The following is a 24,164-nucleotide window of genomic DNA, read 5'->3' as shown; positions in this document are numbered from 1 at the left end:
TTTCCCTGATGTCATCATTATTCATATAAATACCTATACTGCTTTTAATGACAATAAATTCCTCATCTCTATATATGCTTGTATTATAATTTATGTCTCAGCAACTTAATCTGTTTGCTTAAATGATCTTGTGAATATATAGTATTTCAAGGCAGGCTCTTGAACCAGCCATAATGTTGCTCTTTTGTAAACTCAGACTTACTCTGTGACTAAGCTGTGCAGTCATAAAATGAAGGAGAAGGGATCTATTAAAATACAGTGTCAGGTATCTTCCATATATAGAAGTTGTTCCAGGAAAACATTGTCTTCCATGTTACTTAAGAGAGAATGGGCAAAGATAGAACTATGACCTTACTTTAAAGCTAAATATTTCTAAAGAAGTAACAAAATATTGTCAGTTATTGAGGTCTAGCTAAAATGGAGAAAACTCTACGTATGCATTGTGCTCCTGTTGTGGTTTAACCCCAGCCAGCAGCCAAGCCCATGCAGCCTCTTGCTTGTTCATCCTTGAGTGGAGGTGGGGTGGGGGAAGGGTAAAGTGAGAAAACCCATGGGTTGCTATAAAGGCAGGTTAATGAGTAAAGCAAAAGCCAGGCATGCAAGAAGAGCAAAACAAGGAATTAATTCACCACTTCTCATGGGCAGGCAGGTGTTCAGCCATACCCAGGAAAGCAGGGCTCCGTCACACGGGGACACAGACACCATCACTCTGAATGTCCCCCTCTTCCTCCCTCTTCCCCCAGCTTCATATGCTGAGCATGACACTGTATGGGATGGAATATCCCTTGGATCACTTGGGCTCAGCTGACCTGGCTGCATCCCCTCCCAGCTCCTTGTGCACTCGCAGCCTCCTCACTGGTGCAGTAGGGTGAGAGGCAGAAAAGGACTTGACTCTGTCTAAGTCATGCTCAGCAATAACGAAAACATTTCTGTGCTATCACCACTATTTCCCACACAAATCCAAAACACAGCCCATATCAGCTACTATGAAGAAAATTAACTCTATCCTTGCTAAAACCAGCAAAATCCTTTATAAAGAGGGAGCAAAGCTTACCTGGGCCAGTTTTTTAGGTTTAACATCACAATACAAGATTTAAGGAAATTCAAAGAAAATAGCTTGTGAAGAAGTGTTGCTGGGCTGGAGAAAATTGAAATTAGTTAGGGAATGCATGATACTAGGTGAAATACAATTTGAAAAAAGTTATTTGGCTGTGCCTGGAAGGCCTCTTTGTAGATGGTATAATGTAGGGGGTGGTAGTCTGGTCTTCTAAAGTGTACCCCAGAACTAGTGACATCCGCACAATGGTGACAGTAGTCTTGGACATGAAAAATTCTTCTGGAGACTAGAAATAAATTTGACTTAGCACTTTTCTAGGGTAAACAGTATGGATCATACATGATTAAAAAAGCAAAAAAGCCTGGATAAAGCTGATACGTCAGTTAGAGTAGAAATTAGGGGCAATGGAATGAGGAAAATTGCTTCTTATCTACCTCTCTTAATGTGGTTTGCATTGTGGGACCTTGTCTTTCCACTATTCAGGTTTCTCTGTTTCAGTGCACTTTTCTAGTATTGCTGCTACATGTAGTACCCTGAAGTTTCCACTGAAAGGGAACACTGTTGTAAAGACTGTGAGTTATCTATGGTACTGCAGCTCATCACCCACTTTGTGTCATGCACTAATACAAAATAGTGCTTGATGTAGGGAGACAACATGGTCTGTGTTTCCCCCAGCTTTGAAAATATCATTAATTAGAGCAATATTATAATCCCAAATATTATAAGCCTAGAAAGTACTGTTTTCCTTCTTGTTCTCTATTGCTAATGGGCCTATTTAGTAGAAAAGAGAGCATGTTCCTTTGTGTACATATATATAGCATGTGTATGTATATACACATGTATATAATAGCATGTGTATGTATATAAAGATTTATAATATTCATAAATACAAATATGAACAATATGTATATTCATCTTAATGTATCTTAGATGCTTTTCAGAGTAATCTCATTGTTCTTAGTGGTTATCTTCGTGAATTCTGGGGGGAGAGATTAGATTCCCGAATCTAATGGAGAGCTTGTTTTATTGAAAATAGATCTTACTGCAGTCTATTTTAGACAATTCAAACTAACTTGACTTCCTTAAGCAAAGGAACTCCAGAACAAATAAACTATTTGTTGGAGTCTATATAAAAGTGCTATTAAATAGCAGGACACACAGATTTATCAAGAATGAATCCTGTTTAACCAACCGTATTTTCTTTGTTGGCAGCATAACAGGCCTTGGGACTAGAGAGATCAATGACTGTCTTGTAGTTTGATTTAAATAGGGCTCTTGACACCATTGATTTAAATAGGGCTCTTGACACCGTGTCACGCTAGCAGGATCAGCAATAGAATCCAGATGAAAATGTCATTCATGCAGTGAATTCAAAAGTTTAGAGTAAGCTGTACCCCAAAAGCCTTCATCTGTTGTTCACTTACCCAGCAGTATATCAAGCGAGGTGGTGTTAAAACGTGTTCTGTAGCTGGCTTGTGTTTTCATTAATGATTTGAGTGATGTAATATGGCATATATCCTTATTAAATTTACAACCAATAATCAAGCAGAGAAGAATGGAAAGTATGTTAGGAAACAGGGTTAGAATGAAGGATATTCTTAGCAAATTGGAGCTACGTCTCAGCTGAACTGATTTTATTTCTCTTTCAGACAAGTGCTAAATCCTCGCAATAAATAGTTGTAGTTAAGAGGGGGAACAGGAGAAATTACTGTATGGATTACAGTTCTGCAGAGAGAGTTGATAGTTCCTCACAAATTGAGTGCAAGCCACTTGTTCATTTATTTTGTAGCAGTGTGACATTGTTGGCAATGAAGTTTGTACTCATCTTTATAAGGAAGGGTGTTGTGTACAAGGCACTTGAAACAAATCTTTTGTTCATGCTTCAAACAGTATCAAGTCCCTTTTGAGGCCCCTCATTGAAGGAAGACTTAGGTTAATTGGAGAAAGTCCTAAGTACAGCAACAATGATGGCTGAAGGTCTAGAGGATGGTCAGTGGGTGGAGGAACTGGAAGTGTGTGGCTGTGGTTTGGAGAAGAGGGGTCTGAGAGGGAGAATAATGTTCTTCAGATAAACAAAGGTTTTTCAGATGAGAAGGGAGTAAGTGGCTCTTCATATGCACTGTGACCAAAACAAGAAGTAATAGGCCTGAAATGAGGCAAAGGAATTTTTTTTCTAAAATGTTAGGAAAGAGTTCTGTCAGCAATGGTAGTTTCAGGGGAGCTATGAAGTCAGTATTTGAAGCCTTTTTAAAAGGGTTTTACACAGAGCATGTAACAGGAATAAAATCATATAGTCATGGAATAGCTTGGGTTGGAAGGAATCTTTAAAGCTGATCTAGTTCAACTCCTCTACAATGAGCAGGGACAGTTAGATAGGGATGGTTTTGCCTTGAAGTAGGAGACTCAGTAAGGTGATCTGCTACCAATCCTTTGTTACTCTTGGAGATGTTCCCCTTCTCCCTCAATTTTTGGTTGGTTTTTTTTTTGGTTTTGGGATTTTTTGTTTGGTTGTTTGTGTGTTTATTTGGTTTTGGTTTTTTGCTTTGGTTTGTTTGTTTGTTTTTGGTTTTTTGTGGGTTTTTTTTTTTAGTTGGAATTTTTTTAATTGGAATTCTTGATGTAAAATATTCTTTACAAGTTGGTTTGTTGGGCATTGTTCCCAGATACCTCCTGGAATATTATTAGGACAGTGTGACTGGAAATTTCATGCCATCACTTCAATTCAGCCTCTTCTTATCATTCCTTCAGATGAAACAGATAAATCTCCTCAAAGACCTTCAGCTCAACCCTCTGACAGAATTACTTCTCTTCTGGTTGTGACTGACATTCACGAAACTTCACACAGTTCATTGTGTTACTTGAGAGCTGCAAAAACTGACCCTCAAAAGCTATGATGTCAGTCTGGTCCAGGAGAATGCAGTGAGCAGGAAAAAGGAAGTAATACTGACTATGTGAATGGAAGTGTCCTGTATCTAATTTTTTTTCCCCTTTTCTGGGAAAGAAGGCAAGCTGTCCAACTGTTTTTAAGAAAGATGTTACTCTATTTCTCTTAAGTTTTTTAGTATTTGGGATCAGTGATGAATATTGTTTTGTATGCATCAAAATACTAAGCACTACTAGTTAGTATTCAGGAAACAACAGTTCTAATTTGCTATTTTAGTAGTAAGTATTCACAGTAGTTTATTTTATACCAGTTAGCCATATCTGTTGCAAGGTAGAATTAACTTTACCTATGATTTCCACGGTGTACCTTATTAATTGAGTATTAAAATAGCATAAGTAATCTAACTTATACACAGTGACTTATTCTGAAGTGATTGCAGATTGGCTGACTGCAATATTTGTTCCTCAGGTTAAATATTATTGTCTAAAAGCTGTTTCATTTTAGCTGCTACAGTTTTTGCAGTAACATTCAATATGTGTTATGTATCTGTACACAAGTATTGCTAAACTTGCAATGGTAAACTGTCTGAACACCTGCCATGGATACTGTGGCAGCTCTCTTTCACTGCTGCCTTCTTCCTGTATCCTGTTCAGTGATGAACTTGATTTTTTTTCTATTCCAAGCAATAATTTACAGCGTAGAATTGCCAAGCCAGATCTTGCATTGACTGCTGTTAAAGTGAGGATGGACTTGGTTACTGTCATGTCAATGAAGTCTTTCACTGGTAGTACACAGAGCAGACAGATTTGGTGATACTAATACTGCCGTGCACAGTTTCTCATAAGAATCAACACTCAACAAACTGGAGGGAAAATTTGCTTTCATTGTGCTTTTGCTTAGGGACTTAGATGCCTTACAATTTGCTGCCTTGTGCAGTACCTAGTGTCCTCCAAAATAATATAACACAGATCTATGTAGCACAGTTATTGTTCTGTAGGGGTAAGTGAACTTATTTGATTAATAGAAATTACATGGCTTTGATTGCATGACTCTTTGCTCTTGGGTAATTAGTCCTGCTGAGAATGACTGAATTATATTACTGGCTCAGAGCCATCTGCATTAGTGCCACTGCTTCAGGTGGTGCATCTGCATCCATAGGAAGTGCAAATATTCTGCTAAAACATTTTTCTTCTGTCTCCAGTGGTGTTAGCAGTAACACTGCCAGACCTTCACTGAAATTGTCTGGACTAAAAAATACTGTGCCTTTCTGTAGCTGAATGTAATCTCCATGTTCTTCAATTTCATCTTGTTCCTTTCAGTTGAGTTGTTTTTTATTTTGCTTTTTTATGTTTTTCCTGAAGTTCTGTTATAAGATGAAAGATTTTGCAAAAATTTGATATGCAAATTTTCTTTGTAGTATTCCAGGCCAAAAAAAAACCCTTTCTGGTGGGAAGGTCAATTTTTTTCTTATTGACTTTTGAAATAAAGGAAAATCTTGATAGTATCTAAAAAGTTCATTAATTTCAACTGTTGACTGTGAAATACCAAATTAATGTGCATGTAATAAATTGACTTTCAAAACTTAATACAGTTTTTCATTAGTAAGAGGCCAATAGTATATGACCTCTTTATCCTCTTTGAGCAAGGCAGACAGAACATACAGATTTTACCATCCAATTGTGTTTTGCTGTGACTAGGATTCCTAGCTTGGAAACCTGATGTTAGACAAAGCATTTTATGTAAATATTTTGTATGTTTTACCTAATCTCTGGCATGCATTCTTTTTCTAGCCATTTCAGTAGAAGACATTAAATAATTACAGGGACATGAGAGAAAAGACTGAAGTTTGAGTTGATGCCAGAAAAAAGTCCTGTTACAATTTTGTTTTTCAACATACCCTTTTAAATTACCAGGGTTTGGAATTTAATTTTCTTTATGCATACAGTTCAACAAAAATAATCCAAATACAGTTGTGATTCTGGGATTTTTTGATGCCTAGTTTCCTTTAAACAACCATAAACAAGTTTCAAGTTTGCCATATGGAGTGAATTGTGAAAATATTTTTTTTAAGCATTGTAAGCATTAAGTTGATTTCTGGTATTGATGAGATTAATGTTTTAGCTGTAACCACTCAAAAAAATTGATTTTGTTGTATTATTAAGTATTTGGTAATTTTAGTCTCAAGTACATAGAAATTTTCAGAGGGCTGTATGTCAGATGTTTTAAAATGGATTTAGTATTCCGCTTTCTGTCGTGGTGTTAACCTGTTCCTAAGAGATATGTTACTGATGGCCTGGTAGCAAGCCTGTGTCAGAAGTTAATTATGGTGTGTTCAAGTTGCTTTTGCTGTAGCCGGTGGAGTATTTATAAAAGCTTGTGTCCCAGGCCCATCAAAGACTATTTTCTGTCTTTTGCTTTTTTCTTTCTCAGTTACAGATGTCCACACCTGTTGTTCCTTGTATTTCTGGAAAGCTTTACTCTTTCAAAGTCCTTATCATCTGTTCCCTAAATCTGATTGTTGCTATTTCATTGTTAGTATCAGTTATGACTATCATTGTGTGATCTAATGTATAGAAGTTTTGGTTGTAGGCCAATATTACATTTAGCTAGGCTTCAGCAGGTACGGAGTAAAATCTAGGGCCTGACAGCTCTTGATATATTTGCTTCTGAAAGTTCAGAGGACTCCAGTGGGAAAGAGATGATAGTGAACAATAACTAAGGGAGGGGAGGGGGGATGTCATGTACTGCCGCAAAGTGTTTTCTTCTTGGAGAGGAATTATTGTCAGGACAGCAGAATAACTGCACCCATAATGCAGTTGATAAGTTATTACAGATTTAAACCTTTGTGTGTATGGATAGTCACATGAGTACAAATAGCGTTTGCCTTGGTAGCACATTCAGTTCAGTGTTTGAGATTAAGCCAATACTTAGTATTTCTTAAAATTACCAATTACACTGTAACTACAGTGTCTTCCGTTTGCTTTGTTAATATGTTGTAGTGGTAGATTTATCTTAGCAGGCTGTAGCTTCCTGAGAGCTCAGTGGGGATGCTTAGGGCAATGCGACCCAGTTGCATCCCGTAGTCCATTTTGGACGGCCCCGCGATCTTGCTCCGGCAGCCAGCAGCGCTACAACCAGTGATGGTGAAGGAAGCGAGAAGGGTCTCCCAGAGGGGCTTGAGAAGACTTTAATCACACCTTGCCCCAGTGATCCCCAGAGGCAGAGAGAGCTCGAAGTTCGGGTGCAGGGGGGTTTTGTGAGGGGCTCAGGGGTGGTCCCTGGGCGGGGTTGGGGTACAGGAGCCAATAGGGAGAGCCTGAGGGAGTGGCCAGGGCTAGGGCAGGGAAAAGTAGGAGAACAATGTGAAATAGGAAAAGCAATGGGTTAACAGATCACCACAGTAATACATGAGATGGTCTGGGGTTTTGAGAGCTAGAGGATATACCTGGGGTTTGTAGTGGCACCTAATGCTGAAACAGAGGAACTCCGGAATTTTGAAAGAAGAACTGGTTGGAAATGAAGAATAGAAGGAGTGATGGAAGGAGAAGTTGTGGAAGAAGCTCTTAGCAATTACACCATCCTGTCTTTTCTCATTAATAGGCTTAAATGTAAAAGCTAGGTCTCATAGTTCTTTTTTCCCAGTTTTTGTTTGCTTATTTTGCAGTTAGTGAATTTAACTCTGTAATTTTAAAATCTGAAAACTGTACTTATATTGTGTTTCTCTAATTACAAAATTTTCCTTCTACTCTCTTCTCAAAGTATCCCTGTAGAGCAGAAAGGAATTATACCAAGCTTGTTTCTGTTTTGCTGTAAAGGAATATTTGTTCCCCACCAAAAGGATGGCATTCCAACAAGGTTTGGACCCTGTTTTTGCTTTACCCTTTGATCTTTTCAAGTGTTTGAACGGTAAGTATTTTTGTATCTGTTAGCTAAGATGTGTCATAAGAGTGGAGATATGAAAGGATATGAGAGGAACCAGCAACACAGGCTTGTAGTTACGAACACTTGCGTCTTGCCAAACACAGGGTAAATACAAATTCACAGGAATTTTTTTGGTTTTTATTGTTTTGAGGCAGTTATGATTGTGTAATTAGTACAGATCCTAGGACATCTTTGAGTTTTGAGAAAAAGTATTGTTACTGGATAGTCATACTTTTTCAGTAGAACTGCATAATTAAAAGTAGAAAGAAAAGCTCTGGATTTCTGTTTCCAGGTGGCATACAAAAATTATCGAGGCCAAAAGATATCTGCAAGCTCTGTCTGCCTTTGAATCTAGTAATTTTTGTGCACTGACTTTAAAAACTCTTTATTAGTTAAAAAAAAAAAAAAATTGACCAGACCAAAGATGAAAAAAAAAGTTTAAAAGAAGTACTTTTGGCTGAGAGATCCAATGAGACACAGAGGTTAGTAGTGAGTCTTTGAGAGATTATCTTTTTGCAACTTGTAAATTATCAGTACATTGTAGAGCATATGAGTAGATGGCACGACTTTGAAAATAATTTGCAGTATCTCTTATGTATTACATGAACAAAGCAAAAGTTGTATGTGTATGTTCATGAAGAGAAAGGCGAGTTGAATTACATCATTTCAAACAAGAAATGAATGCAGGGATATCAACAAAACAGATGTCATCTCTAAATTTGGGCTATATTCTTACTGTATTTCAACAGACATCAGAATTTAAATAAACAGTGAAGAACTAGGGTTCTTAAGTTGGTGACACAAACAACTAACATGGAAAAATTTAGTTCTGTAGTTCTATTTACAGCTGGAATGATACATCTGAAGCAGTATGGATCCAGTGGTGTGTTCTACTCTGGGTGGAAGTTCTGCAAGGAGATGGCAGTTTTATGTTTCTGGCTAAGTATGCATAGGCACTGTCTGAGGCTCTGGTGGGAATTGGCAGCTATAATTTTCTCTGTTCCCTGAGCATTTATATACTTGGAAGTTCAATAGTAAACTGCAGGTTAGTCCTCCCAGAACTAGAGTAATGATCTCTAAGGTGATCAGACTTGGTGGTTTGAGTTCAGTAGATGATAACTTGTCCATGGGAATGTGTGGAGAAACATCACATGTATTTTTCCTAATGTGGCTGAGGGTAGCTGGGTTTTGTTTATCTATGGCCAATGGTGAAATCAGCTGTTTAGTGGTCAAAGAAATAACACTGAGCAGCAGTTCGTAATAACGATCTTTGTCTTTCTGCTGGGACTGAAGCATTTAGTAGTGTGTAACCCAGTGGTTCAACAGAAGAACATGGTTCATTCAGAAATAACATTTCAGTATTGTATCTCTGAGAAAACAGAGTGGTTTTTATTTCTTTTTGAACAATCAGATTCAGCAATAGAATGAGAAAGAATAGAAATTGATGAAATGGACTGGTAACTTGTTAGGTGACCATGGAAAGAAGTGAGCATTGGATTAGAATGATTATTAGAAGATCAAATAATGGTGGTAGCAAATAATTTTTGGAAAATTTCATTGAGGATAATAGAATGAGAAGTTTCAGTAGAAGTTCCTGTAGGTGCATATAGATCTGAGACTCAGCTAACAAAACCCAAAAGATGTTACTTTCACAACCCGCTGAATTAAACCAGAAAAACCAAATCATTACATGTTTCCGAAATGTGTGGAAGAACAGTGCTGGGAGCCTAGACTACTTGTCCTCTGCAGCCAGTGCTTAAAAATCACCCATTTCTAACACAAGAAATGCTATTTTGTGTTCTGTTATAATAAACAAACTTACTGGATTTGGAAGCCACTTGCTGCCAGAGTGGCAAGTTATGATGCATAGGGCGAACTGAGAATAAACCCAGTGTTCAGTGTTTCATTTTTGAAAGAGTTAATTTTCCATTGCAGAGGATCTTCTGTTCAGTAGGTGGGGCAAATGTATTTAGCCAAACTTGAAAGCTGAAAGCTTGTTGAGAAGGTTATATTAGATTGTGAAATACTGGCTTTTTGGCAATCAAGAAAGAGGGTAGTCCTGGCTTGAAAGCCTGTTCTAATGTAGTGACAAAGCAAAGACAACAACTACAATTGGAAAGCAATGTATAAACACCACTGAATGCATTGCAAATTTAGAGTATAGATATGAAAAGTTTAAAATACTGCAAAATAATCCGTGACTGACTGGAACCAGAAAGACACCTATCATGGAATAAACGTATTCATATACTTGTTTGCAGATTGTTCATAAAGACGGAAAATAGGAGGATTTTTCAGTAAGTGCTATTGTTTTCTCTTTGAAGGCAGGGTAATTTGTTCTTCCATAGAGTAAGGATGCCAAATACTAACAAGGATGTTACACAAAAGTGCTATGTTCCCAGAGACATTAGTTTGTAATTTCTTACTGAATGGGGAAGGAGAAAGTCCAGCTTGTGTTGTTCCAGCATTCAGAAGGAGATGGTATTTCTGGAAATCAATGTCAAGTAGATACAAAGCTACTCTAGAAAAATTGTAGACAAGTTGAATTCATTTGAAAGAAGAATTTAGGGCTGTAAAGCTGAATTAATGATAGTCAATTACCTTTTTAAGGAAAATATGTGTTGTCAAACAAATTTGTGTGTTTTGCTTACTGAATTGATTAAAGAAATTGTGTAGATGCATTATAGGTTTATGTGCATAAATTTAGATGACTTAAACTTTCCCTTAGGTTATTTTTCCCCATAGCAGGCATTTAAATAAGCCATATTCTTCTCACCTCACAGTTGCTCTACATTCTTAGTAGATAATTCCAGGTGAGCTGGAAGAGAGGAACGGGGGTAGGTAAAGCTAAACTCCTGTAAAGCTTTGGAATTGTACTGTGTCTTTTCTGGGATTGCTTTACCAATGTTGTTTCTGTTCTTGCATTCAGGCAGCTATGTCAAACAAATCTGTACTTGTGGAAATGGTGTAGGGTATTGTGCTCTACAGATAAAAACAGTTTTGTGGTTACCTGTGAATAAATGCAATTATACATGTCACAGTGGGCGATTAAGTGGGCTCTTTTTCTTGAAGATTAAGACTGTAGAGGTGCATTCATGGGGAGAAAATAAAGGACCACAGAAGGGCTCTTGGATAAGGAGGGAAAGAAATGGCAAGAGCTAAGGACTGGAAAATGAGGCCTGGCAAATTCAGAAGTATAAAATAATTGAAAAATTTTACTATATGCACAATTTTGCTGTAATTCCTCAAGTAAATACTGCTTGTTCAAATCTTGAACATAATAACCAACTTTATTCTGTTAATTTCTAATTAAAGTATAGCCAGTTCTAGTTAAAAAAGTCTAACCAAATGGCTATGAAAAGAAGACTGAAGACTAATCTTTGTTCAGGCCCTGGATGGGAGCCAGTATCCCTGTAACTATTGTTTCTGTCTTCTCTAAAAGATCAGTGAAGGTGTTACCATATGTAATACAAAGTAATGAGAAGTATAGAGTAAGATTTCATTCTTCATAGGAAACAGCTTTAAGAATAGGCTATTTTCACAGGAATAGTTTTTTCTCTTTGTCACCCAACTCATGCACATAATTTTCAAATATTGTTTAACCATTTTATCAACTCTTTTCAGTTATTGTTTGAAGCATAAAATAGTCCAGTTGTCTTATGTGTTTACCTTTCAGGTCCAACCTTCAGTTATTCACAGGCATCAAATATGATTACTGGCTTTGTTATCTTGAAGGTAGACCTTCTTCAGCTGAAAACCAGCAGGATCTCATACCTTTTTTCATGTAATCTCAGGGAAAAATGTGGAAACCTAATCTTGTTAAAAGAAGGAACTTACTATTATTTTGAGAACATACTGTTTCTCTGGCAGGTTGTCTACAATTTCAAAGATGCCCCTCTTGCCCAGTTTTAGCAGACCTGATTTGTAAACTAAAGTTGTGGAAACTTTTGACTGAAAAAAAATTGGGACATTAAAAAAATCAGTGGCTGAATCAAAAATTTCCCACTTCTATTCTACTTTATTTAAACTGCTCTGGAATCTTCACTGTATGCTGTAAAACTGAGGCAAGATTTGTTAGAAGCTTCTGAATATATGAATATTTTAAAAGATATATTTAACTTGTCTTCATGTGCACTTTTTTGTACTTCACCCATGTTTAATGCAAGTGCAGATGAGCTGTATACCTCCGTTTTAAGAATTTTGACTGTATGAGGTTATATGTCCATAATATAATCTTCACCCACAGATTCTCTTCATAGAATCACAGAAGGGTTTAGTTTGGAAGGGGATCTTAAAGACCATCTAGTTCCAGCCCCCTGCCATGGGCTTAGATAACCTTCCACTACACCAGCTTGCTCAAAGCCCCATCCAACCTGGCCTTGAGCACTTCCAGGGTTGGGGGTTCCAACAGCTTCTCTGGGCAACCCCCTCCAGTGCCTCACTACCCTCACAGTAAAGAATTCGTTCCCAATATCTAGTCTAGACTTGCCCTCTTTCAGTTTGAAGCCATTTCCCCTTGTCTTGTCATGACATACTCTTGTAAAAAAGCCTTCTTGTAGGTCCCATTGGTACTGGAGAGGTGCTCTAAGATCTCCTGAGAGCCTTCTCTTCTCCAGGCTGAACAACCCCAACTCTCAGCCTGTCTTCACTGGAGCATTGCTCCAGGCCTCAGATGTCTCCACGGTCCTCTGGACTCACTCCAACAGGTCAATGTGTTTTGTGTGTTGGGGCCCCAGAGCTGGACACAGCAGCCCAGGTGGGATCTCATGAGAGAGAGTAAAGGGAGCATCACCTGCCTCTTTCTGCTGGCCAGATTTCTTTTGATGCTGATGAGGCTAAGGATACAGTTGGCTTTCTGGGCTTCAAGTTCACATTTCTGGGTTGTATTCAGCTTCTCATCAACCAATGATGTTCACATCTTTTGTTTTGTTTGTTCTCATTCATTGATAGGTCTCACTTACTAGGTATTAGAGCTGTTAGCAGGCAGAATAATCTTCCTCATTATTATTAAGGTGTTTTACAACAGCAATGGTCACACTCACCTTTTGTTTTGTGATGATACATACATTGCAAATAGTGTTCCTTTCCCATTTCTTTTGCCTTATGCATTTTTTCAGCCCATTGTAAATGCAGCGTAGTGCACAACTTACCACTGATATTTGTAATAACTTACTGATGTGGGAAGCTGTCCTTTTTTTCCTGCTTATCCCTTCTTCTCTCTATTTGTGACAGGAATTTATGAAAAATATCTTGAAATAAAATTTGGAAGAAAACTGTGGTGCAGAGTAGCAATAGGTTACTGTGCTTTTTTCCCCCTACTAAATGAGTTGAAATTGAATTTAATTTGAAGTAAAATCTCACAACAGATTGTGAGAGTTCCTGGTGCAATTAAAAGTAAAACTGTGCTAATACGGCTGCGTTAATAGCAGTCTGACATACCCAGAGTGACAGATTTTACAGCGATGTTGTTTCAGCAGTGACACTGATTTGTTTATTAGATGTAGTATCAGGTTAAACTGATACAATATATGGTAGGAAGTCAGAGATCATATCAGGGTAACAGAAACCAAAAGTATATTTTCAAAAACCCATCTTGGAAGGGAAACGAGGGTGCTCTGTTTGCCAACAGCTTTGTGCTCTCAGCCTGCCTGCCTGCTTGCCTGACTGCAGTGTCAGGAATCAGAATGGGGATATAGAAATGCTTATATGCAATTTATATGCATTATTTGAATGAAAAAAAAATCATTCAAACTATAAAAAAAAATTCGTTTTAATAATTTCAGGTTCTGTACCTACCACACAACTTTCACTGTAAATCTTCTGCTTTTTCATTTCAAGTGAGTTTCTTTTCATTGTGTGAGAATTTCTTTGTAAAATAGGAAAAAAAGATGATGCAGACATCTATAAAGTAAATACACAAGAAGATATTTCTCTGATTTTGCTTCAATTTATAATAATCACTGAAGTGTAATTTTAGAAAATAATATAAAGATGTCTAATGATATTTCTCTTTCAGTTTATTACTTTACAAAAATAATTAAATTGAGATAAAGAAGCAGTAGCTGAAAACATACTGTGGTCGTGAAACACACTCGAAGCATCCAGATGAACTGAAGTTATCTGACTAAAGGGAAAATTCAATAGCATATTTTAAAAGTATCACTGGGAGCAGATGCTTAACTTTCAGGTCTTTTCTTGTAATGCTTGTACTCTGTGTGTACTTTGTACTTTGTCTGTAGGAAAAGAGGTGGTAGCATAATGCACACTTTTGGTTTGTCAGTTATTCTGTGTATTATTTGCTAAATCAAAAGCCTTTTCTGGAGCTGCTGTTCATCTTGTTCTCCCCTCTCCCCCAGCAATTTTGGCACAACCACATCTCACACTCGATGATTCAAAAGATAAGTTCTTGTTATTTTTTTGGCTGTTACAACCTAAAAAATGAGGTTAGCCTTCTTTCCAGAGCAAGTGCATGTTGCCCTCTGCCTGTCTGTGGTCCTGATGGCCATAGCTGCCTTAGAGCACTTCCTTCTGCCTTTTTCCACTGGACCTGTACTCCTCACCTTCTTCATGTCTTTCTTATTTAATGCTTATTGGCTCTGAGTGATTTTGATTTTTCTTTTAGTCAGTTAGTATGTGGTTTTTTTCTTTTTTTTTTTTTTTTTTAACCTTCCCCAACCAAAACAAAACCCAAACCGTGGGTTTAATTTTGCTTCCTGAATTGCACAAGTGTTCTATGAAGTAGAAAAAGAAGAAGGTAATTACAGAGTCAGATTCTTCTTTCCTCGTGGTGTAAGACAAATACAGTCAGTGATATTATGGAAGAATGTGTGAAGTAGGAGTCCAGCTCTTACAAGGCTGGAAGATTTTAAGACAGAAGCTGATTGTCCTTAGCTATATGTTGGAGGTATTTTTTCTGAACAACAGATGACAGAAGAGTAATTTAGCGTGTTCTAGATTTTTTAATACTGCATTGAAACTTTGCTAAAGAGTGCTGTATTCTCTCCTTTCAAAAGAGTTTAATGGCAATTGGCAACTAAAACTTTCTTCATAGGAAACAAACATAATTCTAGAATATTCAACTATCAAAGAATTTTGATGATTAACACATACATTGTTGTTTAAAAGGAGGTACTATGTGCACTGCCATATAGTATGTGTAATGGCTAACACAATCAAAAATTTTTTCTGTCTGTCTGGGTAAATTCTGTAGCCTTTCAATGTATTATTTAATTTAAAACAAAAAAAACCCAACAAGGGTGGGGAAGATAGGATGTTTAAGTCTATGTGTGGTGGGACACGGTGCATATCAGTCCAGTTCAGTGGACTCTTACCAAAACTCCTTCATATAAATATAAAATAGATGCTGATGTTAAACCCAGCTTCTGGTGTGTATGGATAAATAATAATTATGTATGACATACATGTGTGTATTTTTGTAACAATGAAAGAAGAGACGTGAATTGATCTGATGTGTATCCAACTGCATACATTTTAAATTTAATATATTTAGAAAGTACTAAAGTGACTGCTATTCCCCTGGCACTAATAAAGTAAACAGAACTTCCAACCATGTAGCAGTGCCTTGTAATTCATAAAAATTGTTGCCTACTGGAAACTAGATATTTGTTATGTATTTACATTTCTGTTTCACAGGTTTGTGATGTACTAGTGTGTGAAGGTATGCTTCTTGAATATTCTAATAGATAACTGGCACTGCACTCTGCTTATTTTGGTATTTTTAGTGTGGGATAACCTAATGAGGTAAAATTGAATGGAAGTGCATTTGCAGTTAAAAAACAACATAGTCAGATACCAGCTAATACTTTAGAGACAGAGAACGTGTAGAAATTGGCAGTGCTTGTTTGTGTTTCTGAGATGTGTTTGCTGGAATTAATATTTTTAGAGTCCTGTGCAATTCTGCTTGCCTTAGGCTGAGTGGTGTGAAATGTAACTGAACTAATGACTCACTGTGGTGAGATCATTTTTAAGAATGTAGTGGGCTTCTTATTGTACAATACTATGGCATAAATTTGCCCTTTTTTCTTCAGCAATGCTGCCTCTTTGCATTTTGTTTTAGTCTATCTGTCAAGCACGCACACCTTCATATCATGCCTGAAATCCTCTTGCGTCTGTAGGATATGTAGTGTGTCTTCACAATTTACTCTTTGTTTTGTCTTGTGTTTAATCTGTCATGTGGTACAGATCATGTATGGTTCTGTTTTATAGTGGCTTCTGTGTGTACGTAGGATGGCTCATATTCTTACTTGTATTCCTTCCTGCTGTATGCAGAATTTTCTTCTGCAGCCCTCGAAGTGTACTGCAACATAGTATAAGTCCCTTTTTAAAAAAATTGATGAAGATAAAGAATGGTAAATGTAAAAATGAACCTGCTTATGTTTGTAAAGGCAGTCAATGACTATGATCGACATAACCTTTACAACTGGGCTTAATCTCTTTGAGTGATTCCTAGGCTGCTCTTTCTCTGCTATGAAGTGCTGCTTCATTGCATCTGACTTTCTAATGAATGAGCTTTTAACACTAAATGTGTAATTCTTGAGGCTTTATTTAATTTTAAAAAGTAAAGTTATGTTGTCAAAAAACCTTTCAAGTCTGAAAGCTTTTCTTAAATGCTTTTTTCAGATAAGGACATGATGCAGACTTTTTAATCTGTTCATTATGATTTCTCCTTTCCTTCTTTGTAAATGAATGAGTAGTATCTTTCATTTAAGAATGCTTTATTGGAAGATTAGTAATCACTGACATCATCTTATGATATTAACACTATACATGCCACCTTCTCTTCCTTCTAGTGTTCAAAATATAGAGGATAGCTTGAAAGGAAATTGAAGAAGGGGCACAAAAAAGAAAAAATAATAGTTTCTGTTTAAGTATTTTGGGTACATTTCTTTTCAGAAGTTATTCCCAAAAGATTTTTTAAAGTGGTAAATGTGGAGGTTGTGGGATTTTAAAAAAAAGCTTATTGCATTTACTTCCTCTCTGCAGCCTCTCAAATACGAGGTAGGATTTCAACCCTTGTAGGAAATAAAGATAACTTGGATGAAAAAAATGCTCTGAATGGGTACAGTTGAATGCAGGTAGTGTTGGGCTAGTTTTCACAAACAAAGCCAGTGAAAATATGTTTGAATATATGTTACACAGTAATTTCACATAATCAGTTATTAACAATCAGATAATAAAGTTTCTAGGTAGAATTTGGATGATTATAAGTGGCTATTGTTTGTGGAATATGGAGCTGTAGTATTATATTTTGAGTCTTCTGTTCTGGTAAGCTAAGGCATGAGCCCAAGTTAACTCAGGTACTTTACAAGTATTTTTTTTAAGCACAAAACCAGTTTTGGCAAAACACATATGATTAATAATTTAGCGATGTAGTAGAAAAGAGCTTTTTGTTCCCTTAAAACTGCACCTGTTTTTTTATATGCAACTTCCAAAAAGTGCTTTAGAAATCCTAATTTTTCATGTAATACTTTAGTCAAACTAGCTCTCATATTCAAGGATATGCTTTGCTTTTTTATATGAAATAATAGTTATTGAGAATTAGCATTTTAAATATACTGGTAGCTGGTGACACACTGATCAGTTTATGTAACAAGAAGAGTGAAATCATGCTCATTGATTTTGCAGCTTTTTGTTTGGTTCCCCCCTCCCCGCCACTGTTTCATTGAAATTACGAAATTTTTAATCATGGCATGGTGCAAACAACTTGACAAACTTATGTTTGGATGAATATCTTAATTCTTGCTTACAGTGCTATGGATTATGATAACTTCATAAGGCTTCTTCATTCTTCAGTGCAGGTTTAAGATGAAATTGAAGAAGATGATGTAGAACAAAGGTATGCCATGGCTGCCCAGGAAATACAGGAATAGGGTAGCTAGCAGTATTGGTGATTGGTTTGTGACAAGGCCAGAACTGAACACACTGGAAAATAATAAAGTTATCAAGGGCAAGAAAAATTATCTACTGCTTTAGCTGTGGCAGTTAACAATCATATCAATGTAGATAGATGGTATGAATGAAAAATTTCTGTATAAAAGGTCCCTGTGTCCCACTAGAGGTCTAGCTAAGCCCCTTCATTGTGAAAAATCTAAGCCTTTGCACAGGATTGACTCTGTTGGTTGTCTTTTAGTAGCAGCCAAATAATTTTCTTGTCTGTGATTTTTTCCTTCATTTAGCCTTTTACGCCTACCCTGTCCATTGTAATTATTCAAAGTTGTGTATTTTCTATGTAGAAGTTGTGGATCTGAGATCATATATGCAAAACCTTTTACTTTTCGTAAGAGTACTGTCAATTTTTGGACCAGTCTGAATTTTTTTTCCCCATCTCAAAAGTAACTGATTCTGAACCATTCACTGAAGGACATCATGTAAATGGCTTTTTCTGTGCATGGTAGTCACATGCTGGAGAAGATTGAAATAAGTGGGATATCTAAATACGAGGTCAAAATGCTTCCAGGTTGTAGCTGCATAACATTCAGAATTCCTCTGATCAATACTGTTTATGAATTAAATTTAAAAATACCAGATCATGCAAAATGATGAATTTGTGCTATAGAAAAGCATTCCCAAGTGCAATTTTTGCTTAAAAATTCTTTTATATTTACAGAGAAACTGAGCCATACAAATATTTTTAAAAGTTTTCACTTCTTTAAGGCTATTTATTTTCTAAAAAAAGAGGACTTGAATATTTTTGACAAATATACACATGGTGTTACGCTAACAAACAGCCATGCAACATGTATCTTACATAATGAAGAAATCGAATATATAAGACCTACTCTATTTAACATATATATTGAAAATATACAGTCTCGCCAATAGTTAAAAAAGTTTTTCTTATTTGGCAGTATTTTTTTACAATTTGTTCAAATATTCCGTTTGATGTGTTTTGGTGAATACTGAAATCTAGTCAGTGACAACCTGAGGTACTAAACATTTCTGCCTTACTTCGTTGTCTTCAAAGGTAATCTTTTTGTTCCTTTTAGGCTCTATCCATGAGTTGTGTATTACAGCATTATTTGGCATGGGATCTGCTTCCACTATTGAAACAACTCGCTTTTTCATCTTACTTTTCAGAACTTTCTGAAACTTTTGCCTTGTGAATGCGTAAAGTAGAGGGTGAAATATAGTTGTTCCATATGCCATTACTAGAAAACATAATCTCAACTTTACCAAAAGGTCACTTGGGCCCAAACATAAGATAGTGGTGTTTAAAACAGAGATGGGTGTCCAGCAGAGAAGGAATGTTGAGATAATCAGAAGGGACATTCTGAAGACTCTCTTTTGCCTTTCTCGTCGCTCCCGGTGCCGTTTTACAGCTCGGCGTAGAGCAATTATGACAGACACAGAAGTCCTTACACCAAAGACGACATTTTTGCCTGCACTGCTGTGGGACACATCCGTAGTCTCATGCTGAGTGGTCAAAGAAATAGTTTTTTTCTTTCTGTTTTTCTTCTTTTGTCCCGTTGTAAATCTTGTACCAATCCGAATATTTAGGGCCTGGAGTATTTTGGTGTATGTAATTAACATTACTATAACAGTGAAGAAGAATATTGGAATCTGAACGAGAATGTGGTAGTACATTCCTAGTTCAGTGTGGTACTCGTTTGTACTCACACACAGAAGTGTCTTATTTTCCCAAGTACTTGCACTTTGAAGACTGAAAAAGTTGACTTCAATGAAAGGAATCAGGAAGGAAAAAAGTGAGATGATCCATATTGATGTCATTAATATCACAGCCCTTCCCATGGTCAGGATTCGATTAGCAGGTTTTACGGAGATGTCGTATCGGTCCAGGGTGATAGCGAAGACGTTGATTGCAGTTGAAACACTTGCAAAAGAGACACAAGCCTCATGGAAGCAGCAGATGAGAGCAGTGTTACTCTCCAGTGAAAGCAGAAGGATAACTATAGTTAGAGGAATACATCCCACACAAATTATTACATCAAGTACATGAAGGTTCATTGTAATTATGTTACTGACAGAATTGATTAAGTTGGATTTCATACAGTAAAGTACCAGCACGGTGAGGTTGCTGCCAAGTCCCAAAACAATTTCTAACATCAAAAATCCAGTGAGAGAAACTTGAAAGCTTAATGGATATGACAGTGGTTGGTACATGTTGGTATCAATGTCATCAATGGCATCTCGGACTGTGATGTTAGATTCAGACTGCATGTTGACTTCCAGAACGGGGGAGAAACACATTCTTTTGTTGCAGCTGGTTTTTCTCCTGAAAGGTGAAATAAAATATGGAACTATTTGATTTCTTTTTTTAGCACTTATTGTAGATAAATGCTGGGGAAGGAGGAGGGAGGAAAAGCAACATTGTTACCAAACTCTTCATTTACAGTATGTTTTGAGCTTTAATTGGCATGGGCTCAAAAGCCTGAAGATCTAGAATAAGGTCTTTCCTTTTTAAAAGAAAGCAGGATTTGCTTGAAAAAAGAAAAAATAGTGAAAAGCTTCCACTTAGGGAGGCAAGCCTTTGTTTATAGTGATGTGGTTTTTCACAAAGGGCTCATTTGTTGAATAAACCATACTTTGTGCATGGCCTTTGTATTTCTCTGAGGGTCATTTTAGAAGAATGTTGTTAAGTATTAACAAATTAGTGATCAAGATCATTTTAAAAAGCTCTTGTGGAAAAAGAAAGGAACATGGAGCACTGTTGCTTATGTATCATAAAAAGAGTGTTTAAATTATTTATGCCAATTTATCCACCTCTTTCTTATGAGGTTTACAGTAATGTTGTGGACTGAAATGTGATGTTCTGTAATTCAGCAGATTTTTACAGAGTTTAAACCTTCTGCTCATTTTTATCATTTATGCATCTATGTGTATGATGCTTGCTACTACAACAATTTTATATAAGTGTGTATAATTTCAAATGCAAAACTTACGTGGGTTTGGGAAATTAAGTTTCTTATAAAATACTACATTTCCTTTTTCTGATTTGAGTATTCAATTTCTTCAAGAAATCAGTGCCTACATAGAATGGAAGAGTATTTAATTTTATTCCAGAATAGATTTAAGGGAATAATTTTAGAAAATAATATTTAGAAAGAAAATTGTGTCTTTTGGGTTTTGGGGTTTTTTTTTGGGGTTTTGGTTTTTTTTCCAAACTGCAGTTAAACCCAACAGATTTACATACATAGCATGTTTCTCTTAGGAATAAGTAAGGATCAAAAAGGTATTTATTTTGTCTAGCAGATTTTTTATTTTGTGTCTCATCTACTTAGTTTTACACATGCCAGTAAGTTTTAAATATATCATCTGCATGTAATACGTGGTGTTCGTGTTATTTATATTGTCAGCCAGCTCTTGAGTTTGTAATTGACTGAATAAATAAAAGAGAGGTTATTCAATTTCTTGTTATGATACTGGAGAGTTTTTTTTTTTTTAGGTAGCTTTAAATTTAAGAGGGGACATATTTGGCTTGAAAATAAGTTTGAATGTCGACTTTTGTTCTATTCTGAATACATTAAAGTAGATAGCACTAAGGTGAACAGAATTGAGCTCTTTTAAAATGAAAGTATGAATTAAGCACACTTGGGATACAGTATGCAAATGGATTTCATCTGCAGTTCTGAAAAGCCTCAATTGAACAATACTATTAATTGCAAATTGTATGATGAAAATTCTTGGTATTCTTCAACAGTTATTTCACATGTGCCTCTTAAATAAAAAATATGTAAATTAGAACGTATTACTCTCAGGTGTGAAATGAAACAAGAAATATTTCAAAAGCTTTGTTTCATTTCTAATTTAGGCAACCTCTATCCATCTTACATTAACCCTCAGGAGTATGATCTCCTCTTGTATGCTGTCCTGGCTGTGAATGGATTTCAAGAAACCATTCCAAATGCATTTCTGGATAAATGAAGTTCTTTTCTATTAGCAAAAGCCAGGAAGAAATCAAAAGCAGATCTGCTAAAACAAATTACAGTCTCACCCTAACATTATAGCAACTGAGATTTTGTGAAAACAGAAAACCTCAGATGTGTTAGGTCATCATGAATAGATAGAACATCACCTCCTTGTTGCATTGCCTCGGTTTTGGGTGCGGGGAGCAGAGCCATGAGGGCAGCAGCTCGTTCACCCAGCGCCGCGCGGGCAGAGCTGGGGCACCTACCTGTTCTCTGTGCCTCAGGGGCCTGGCACAGCGTGGCAGCAGCTTGGCAGAAACTGATACATGGTGTCACTGAGAGATTTTTGACACGCACTGTAACCTGGAAATCAAGTGGTAGCTGAGCTCTTATTTCATTTCTTGCAGGTTTTTTTGTTTTCCTTTTTTTTGTTCCTGCAGTTCAGCAGCAAAAAAATCTGATTAAACACGGGGACTTCTTAATTGCCTCAGATACTTCTACAGACCAGGGCATATTCTGTGTGTCTGTTCTGAGTTTCAAGCCAGCAATAACAAATAAACCTTCTTTTAAGTGATGTTAATTTCCTTCCCCTGTTGCATTTTGTAGAAGCCTGTTTTTATTTTCCAGGTTTAAAGAAAAATAATTTCTGATCTCTGTTTTCAGAGTGTGTGGACATCCTTTAGTTTATGGTTGCGTATTTCTTTCTGTAATATTCCTGCTCCTTACATTTGAGTGATGGCTTAGTGAAAGAAGTTGCTATACATCATAAAATCCAGTTCATGTGCTTTGAGAGTAACCATGGGTTACCTAATTTGGTTTATTTTGATTTAAGGAGAATACATAACATCATAAAATTGAGAGAAAAATATCCATTAGTCATTATGACAAGTAAGTTATTTAATGAGTAGTATAGAAAAAGCTTGGTTAAACCTTTATTCAGCTTGCTGGTGAAGTATGCATATTCTCCTTTTGGGATTTCATGTTTCATTGTCTCTTCATGCATCAGTAGTTTCCACAATTCTGGTTTTAAATTATAAATCCCTCTTTAAGAAATGCTCACCATTTTAAGAATCAATCATTGCACTCTTCTTTTAATGAAAATCTGAGCAGATATGTTAGTCTTCCATGTATATTGTTGAAGTGTCATGCACGTAAATGGTAATGCAAGTGTGTTCCATGTTTTGTTTTTAATTCCTTTATGTCTTAAGAATACATTTTAGAGATGCATCCTGCTGCTCGTAGGTCATACAGCTACAAAGATACTCGGTCAACTGCATTCTTCATATTGTCAGTTGTAAAACTGAATTAGTTGCTGCATGCCCTTGTGAAGGGGAGGAAAAAAAAGGTTAAAAGTAGGGCTTATAATTTCAAAAATAAAATAATGCAAGAATATATTTTCTAATATCACTTATTTCATGGAATAAAGGATCTCTAAAACTGGACCTTATAGATTACGTAGAAAATCAGTTAGCCTGCTCTCTATTTGCCAGTAAAATCATATTCTTCTGTCAGCTTACATGAATTTAGGTTTTTTGGACAAGTTTCCTGTTCCCCAGATAGTGCAGGTTACAAAAATTCCTGGCTAGAAGCAATAACTGTTGGGTGTAGAGTGTGGCTAAAGCTAGAAAATGTAGTTTATAGCTCTGGTGAGCAGGTAGTTTATACCTACAACTCTCGTGTCTTTTAATGAGAAACTGAACAGAGTTAATGAGCCTTTTATAAAATATGCTTTTGTTTAATTTGCACACTGTTGTAATTTCCGTTCTTGAAATAAATGTTTAGCAAATCCATGCTTTTTACAAATGTACAGGATAACGAAAGAAGTAAGTTTTAAAAAAACAACAAAAAAGGGGGATTTCTTGAGCAATCAGAGATTAGTCATATTAGCCAACCTTCATAAAGCAAGAAGTATACACTAATTACAGACTGTCTGATCCTTCGAAGAGTAACTGAATAAATCTGAAACGTATTTAACTGCCAATATTTGGAAATACTGCTAAGGGAGGAAAAGCATATTCCCAGCTGCTTTATGTGGTTGTTTTCCTCAGTACTGTATGAGCTCAAACTGTACTGTCTTCATGTTGTATGAACAAAACAGGTTCTTAATATTCTATAAGACTTCCATACAGAATAACATTTTTCTATCATTATATTTTTAATGGGGAAGGGGAAATAGCATTTAAATATTTCCTGGTCTTAAATATAACAATATATTACTGCTTAATATAAGTTGAATCTGATCTCTTGCCTTTTTTTCTCCAATTTTTACTTTGGTTTAATGTTGCTTATTCTGCATATCATAATAAGGAACAGGTCTTACCTCCACTAAAGATTTGGTAAATTCTCGATGCAGGTGAAGCAGTTCCAGGTTGGAGGGATTCATTTTGTTCACTTGTTAGCAGAGTAGAAGGGAAAG

At 36.3% G+C, this 24,164-nt stretch overlaps 2 protein-coding genes across 4 annotated transcripts in view; one reads left to right on the top strand and one right to left on the bottom strand.

The window, feature by feature from the left end:
• COG5 (component of oligomeric golgi complex 5) overlaps nt 1-24,164 on the top strand; it is a gene marked incomplete at its 5' end in the record, with an annotated part of 185,378 nt that overhangs the window by 13,668 nt on the left and 147,546 nt on the right. The window lies entirely within an intron of this gene.
• Nucleotides 14,500-24,158, bottom strand: GPR22 (G protein-coupled receptor 22). 3 transcript variants are annotated; one of them, XM_017745917.1, is made up of 3 exons: nt 24,069-24,158; nt 22,015-23,069; nt 14,500-20,115 (listed from the first exon to the last, which is right to left on the bottom strand). In XM_017745917.1, the coding sequence occupies exon 3, from the start codon at nt 20,088-20,090 to the stop codon at nt 18,789-18,791; it is 1,302 nt and encodes a 433-aa protein (XP_017601406.1). In that variant the 5' UTR covers nt 20,091-20,115; nt 22,015-23,069; nt 24,069-24,158; the 3' UTR covers nt 14,500-18,788. The 3 variants fall into 3 exon arrangements, with proteins under 3 accessions (XP_017601406.1, XP_017601407.1, XP_008640746.1); XM_017745918.1 differs by having other exon boundaries at nt 22,809-23,069; XM_008642524.2 differs by lacking the exon at nt 22,015-23,069.

Source organism: Corvus brachyrhynchos, unplaced genomic scaffold, assembly GCF_000691975.1.
Source record: "Corvus brachyrhynchos isolate BGI_N302 unplaced genomic scaffold, ASM69197v1 scaffold239, whole genome shotgun sequence".
In the NCBI taxonomy this organism is placed as follows: Eukaryota; Metazoa; Chordata; class Aves; order Passeriformes; family Corvidae; genus Corvus; species Corvus brachyrhynchos.
Note: the sequence above shows the minus strand (reverse complement) of the source record. Positions and strands in the feature narration are given on the sequence as shown.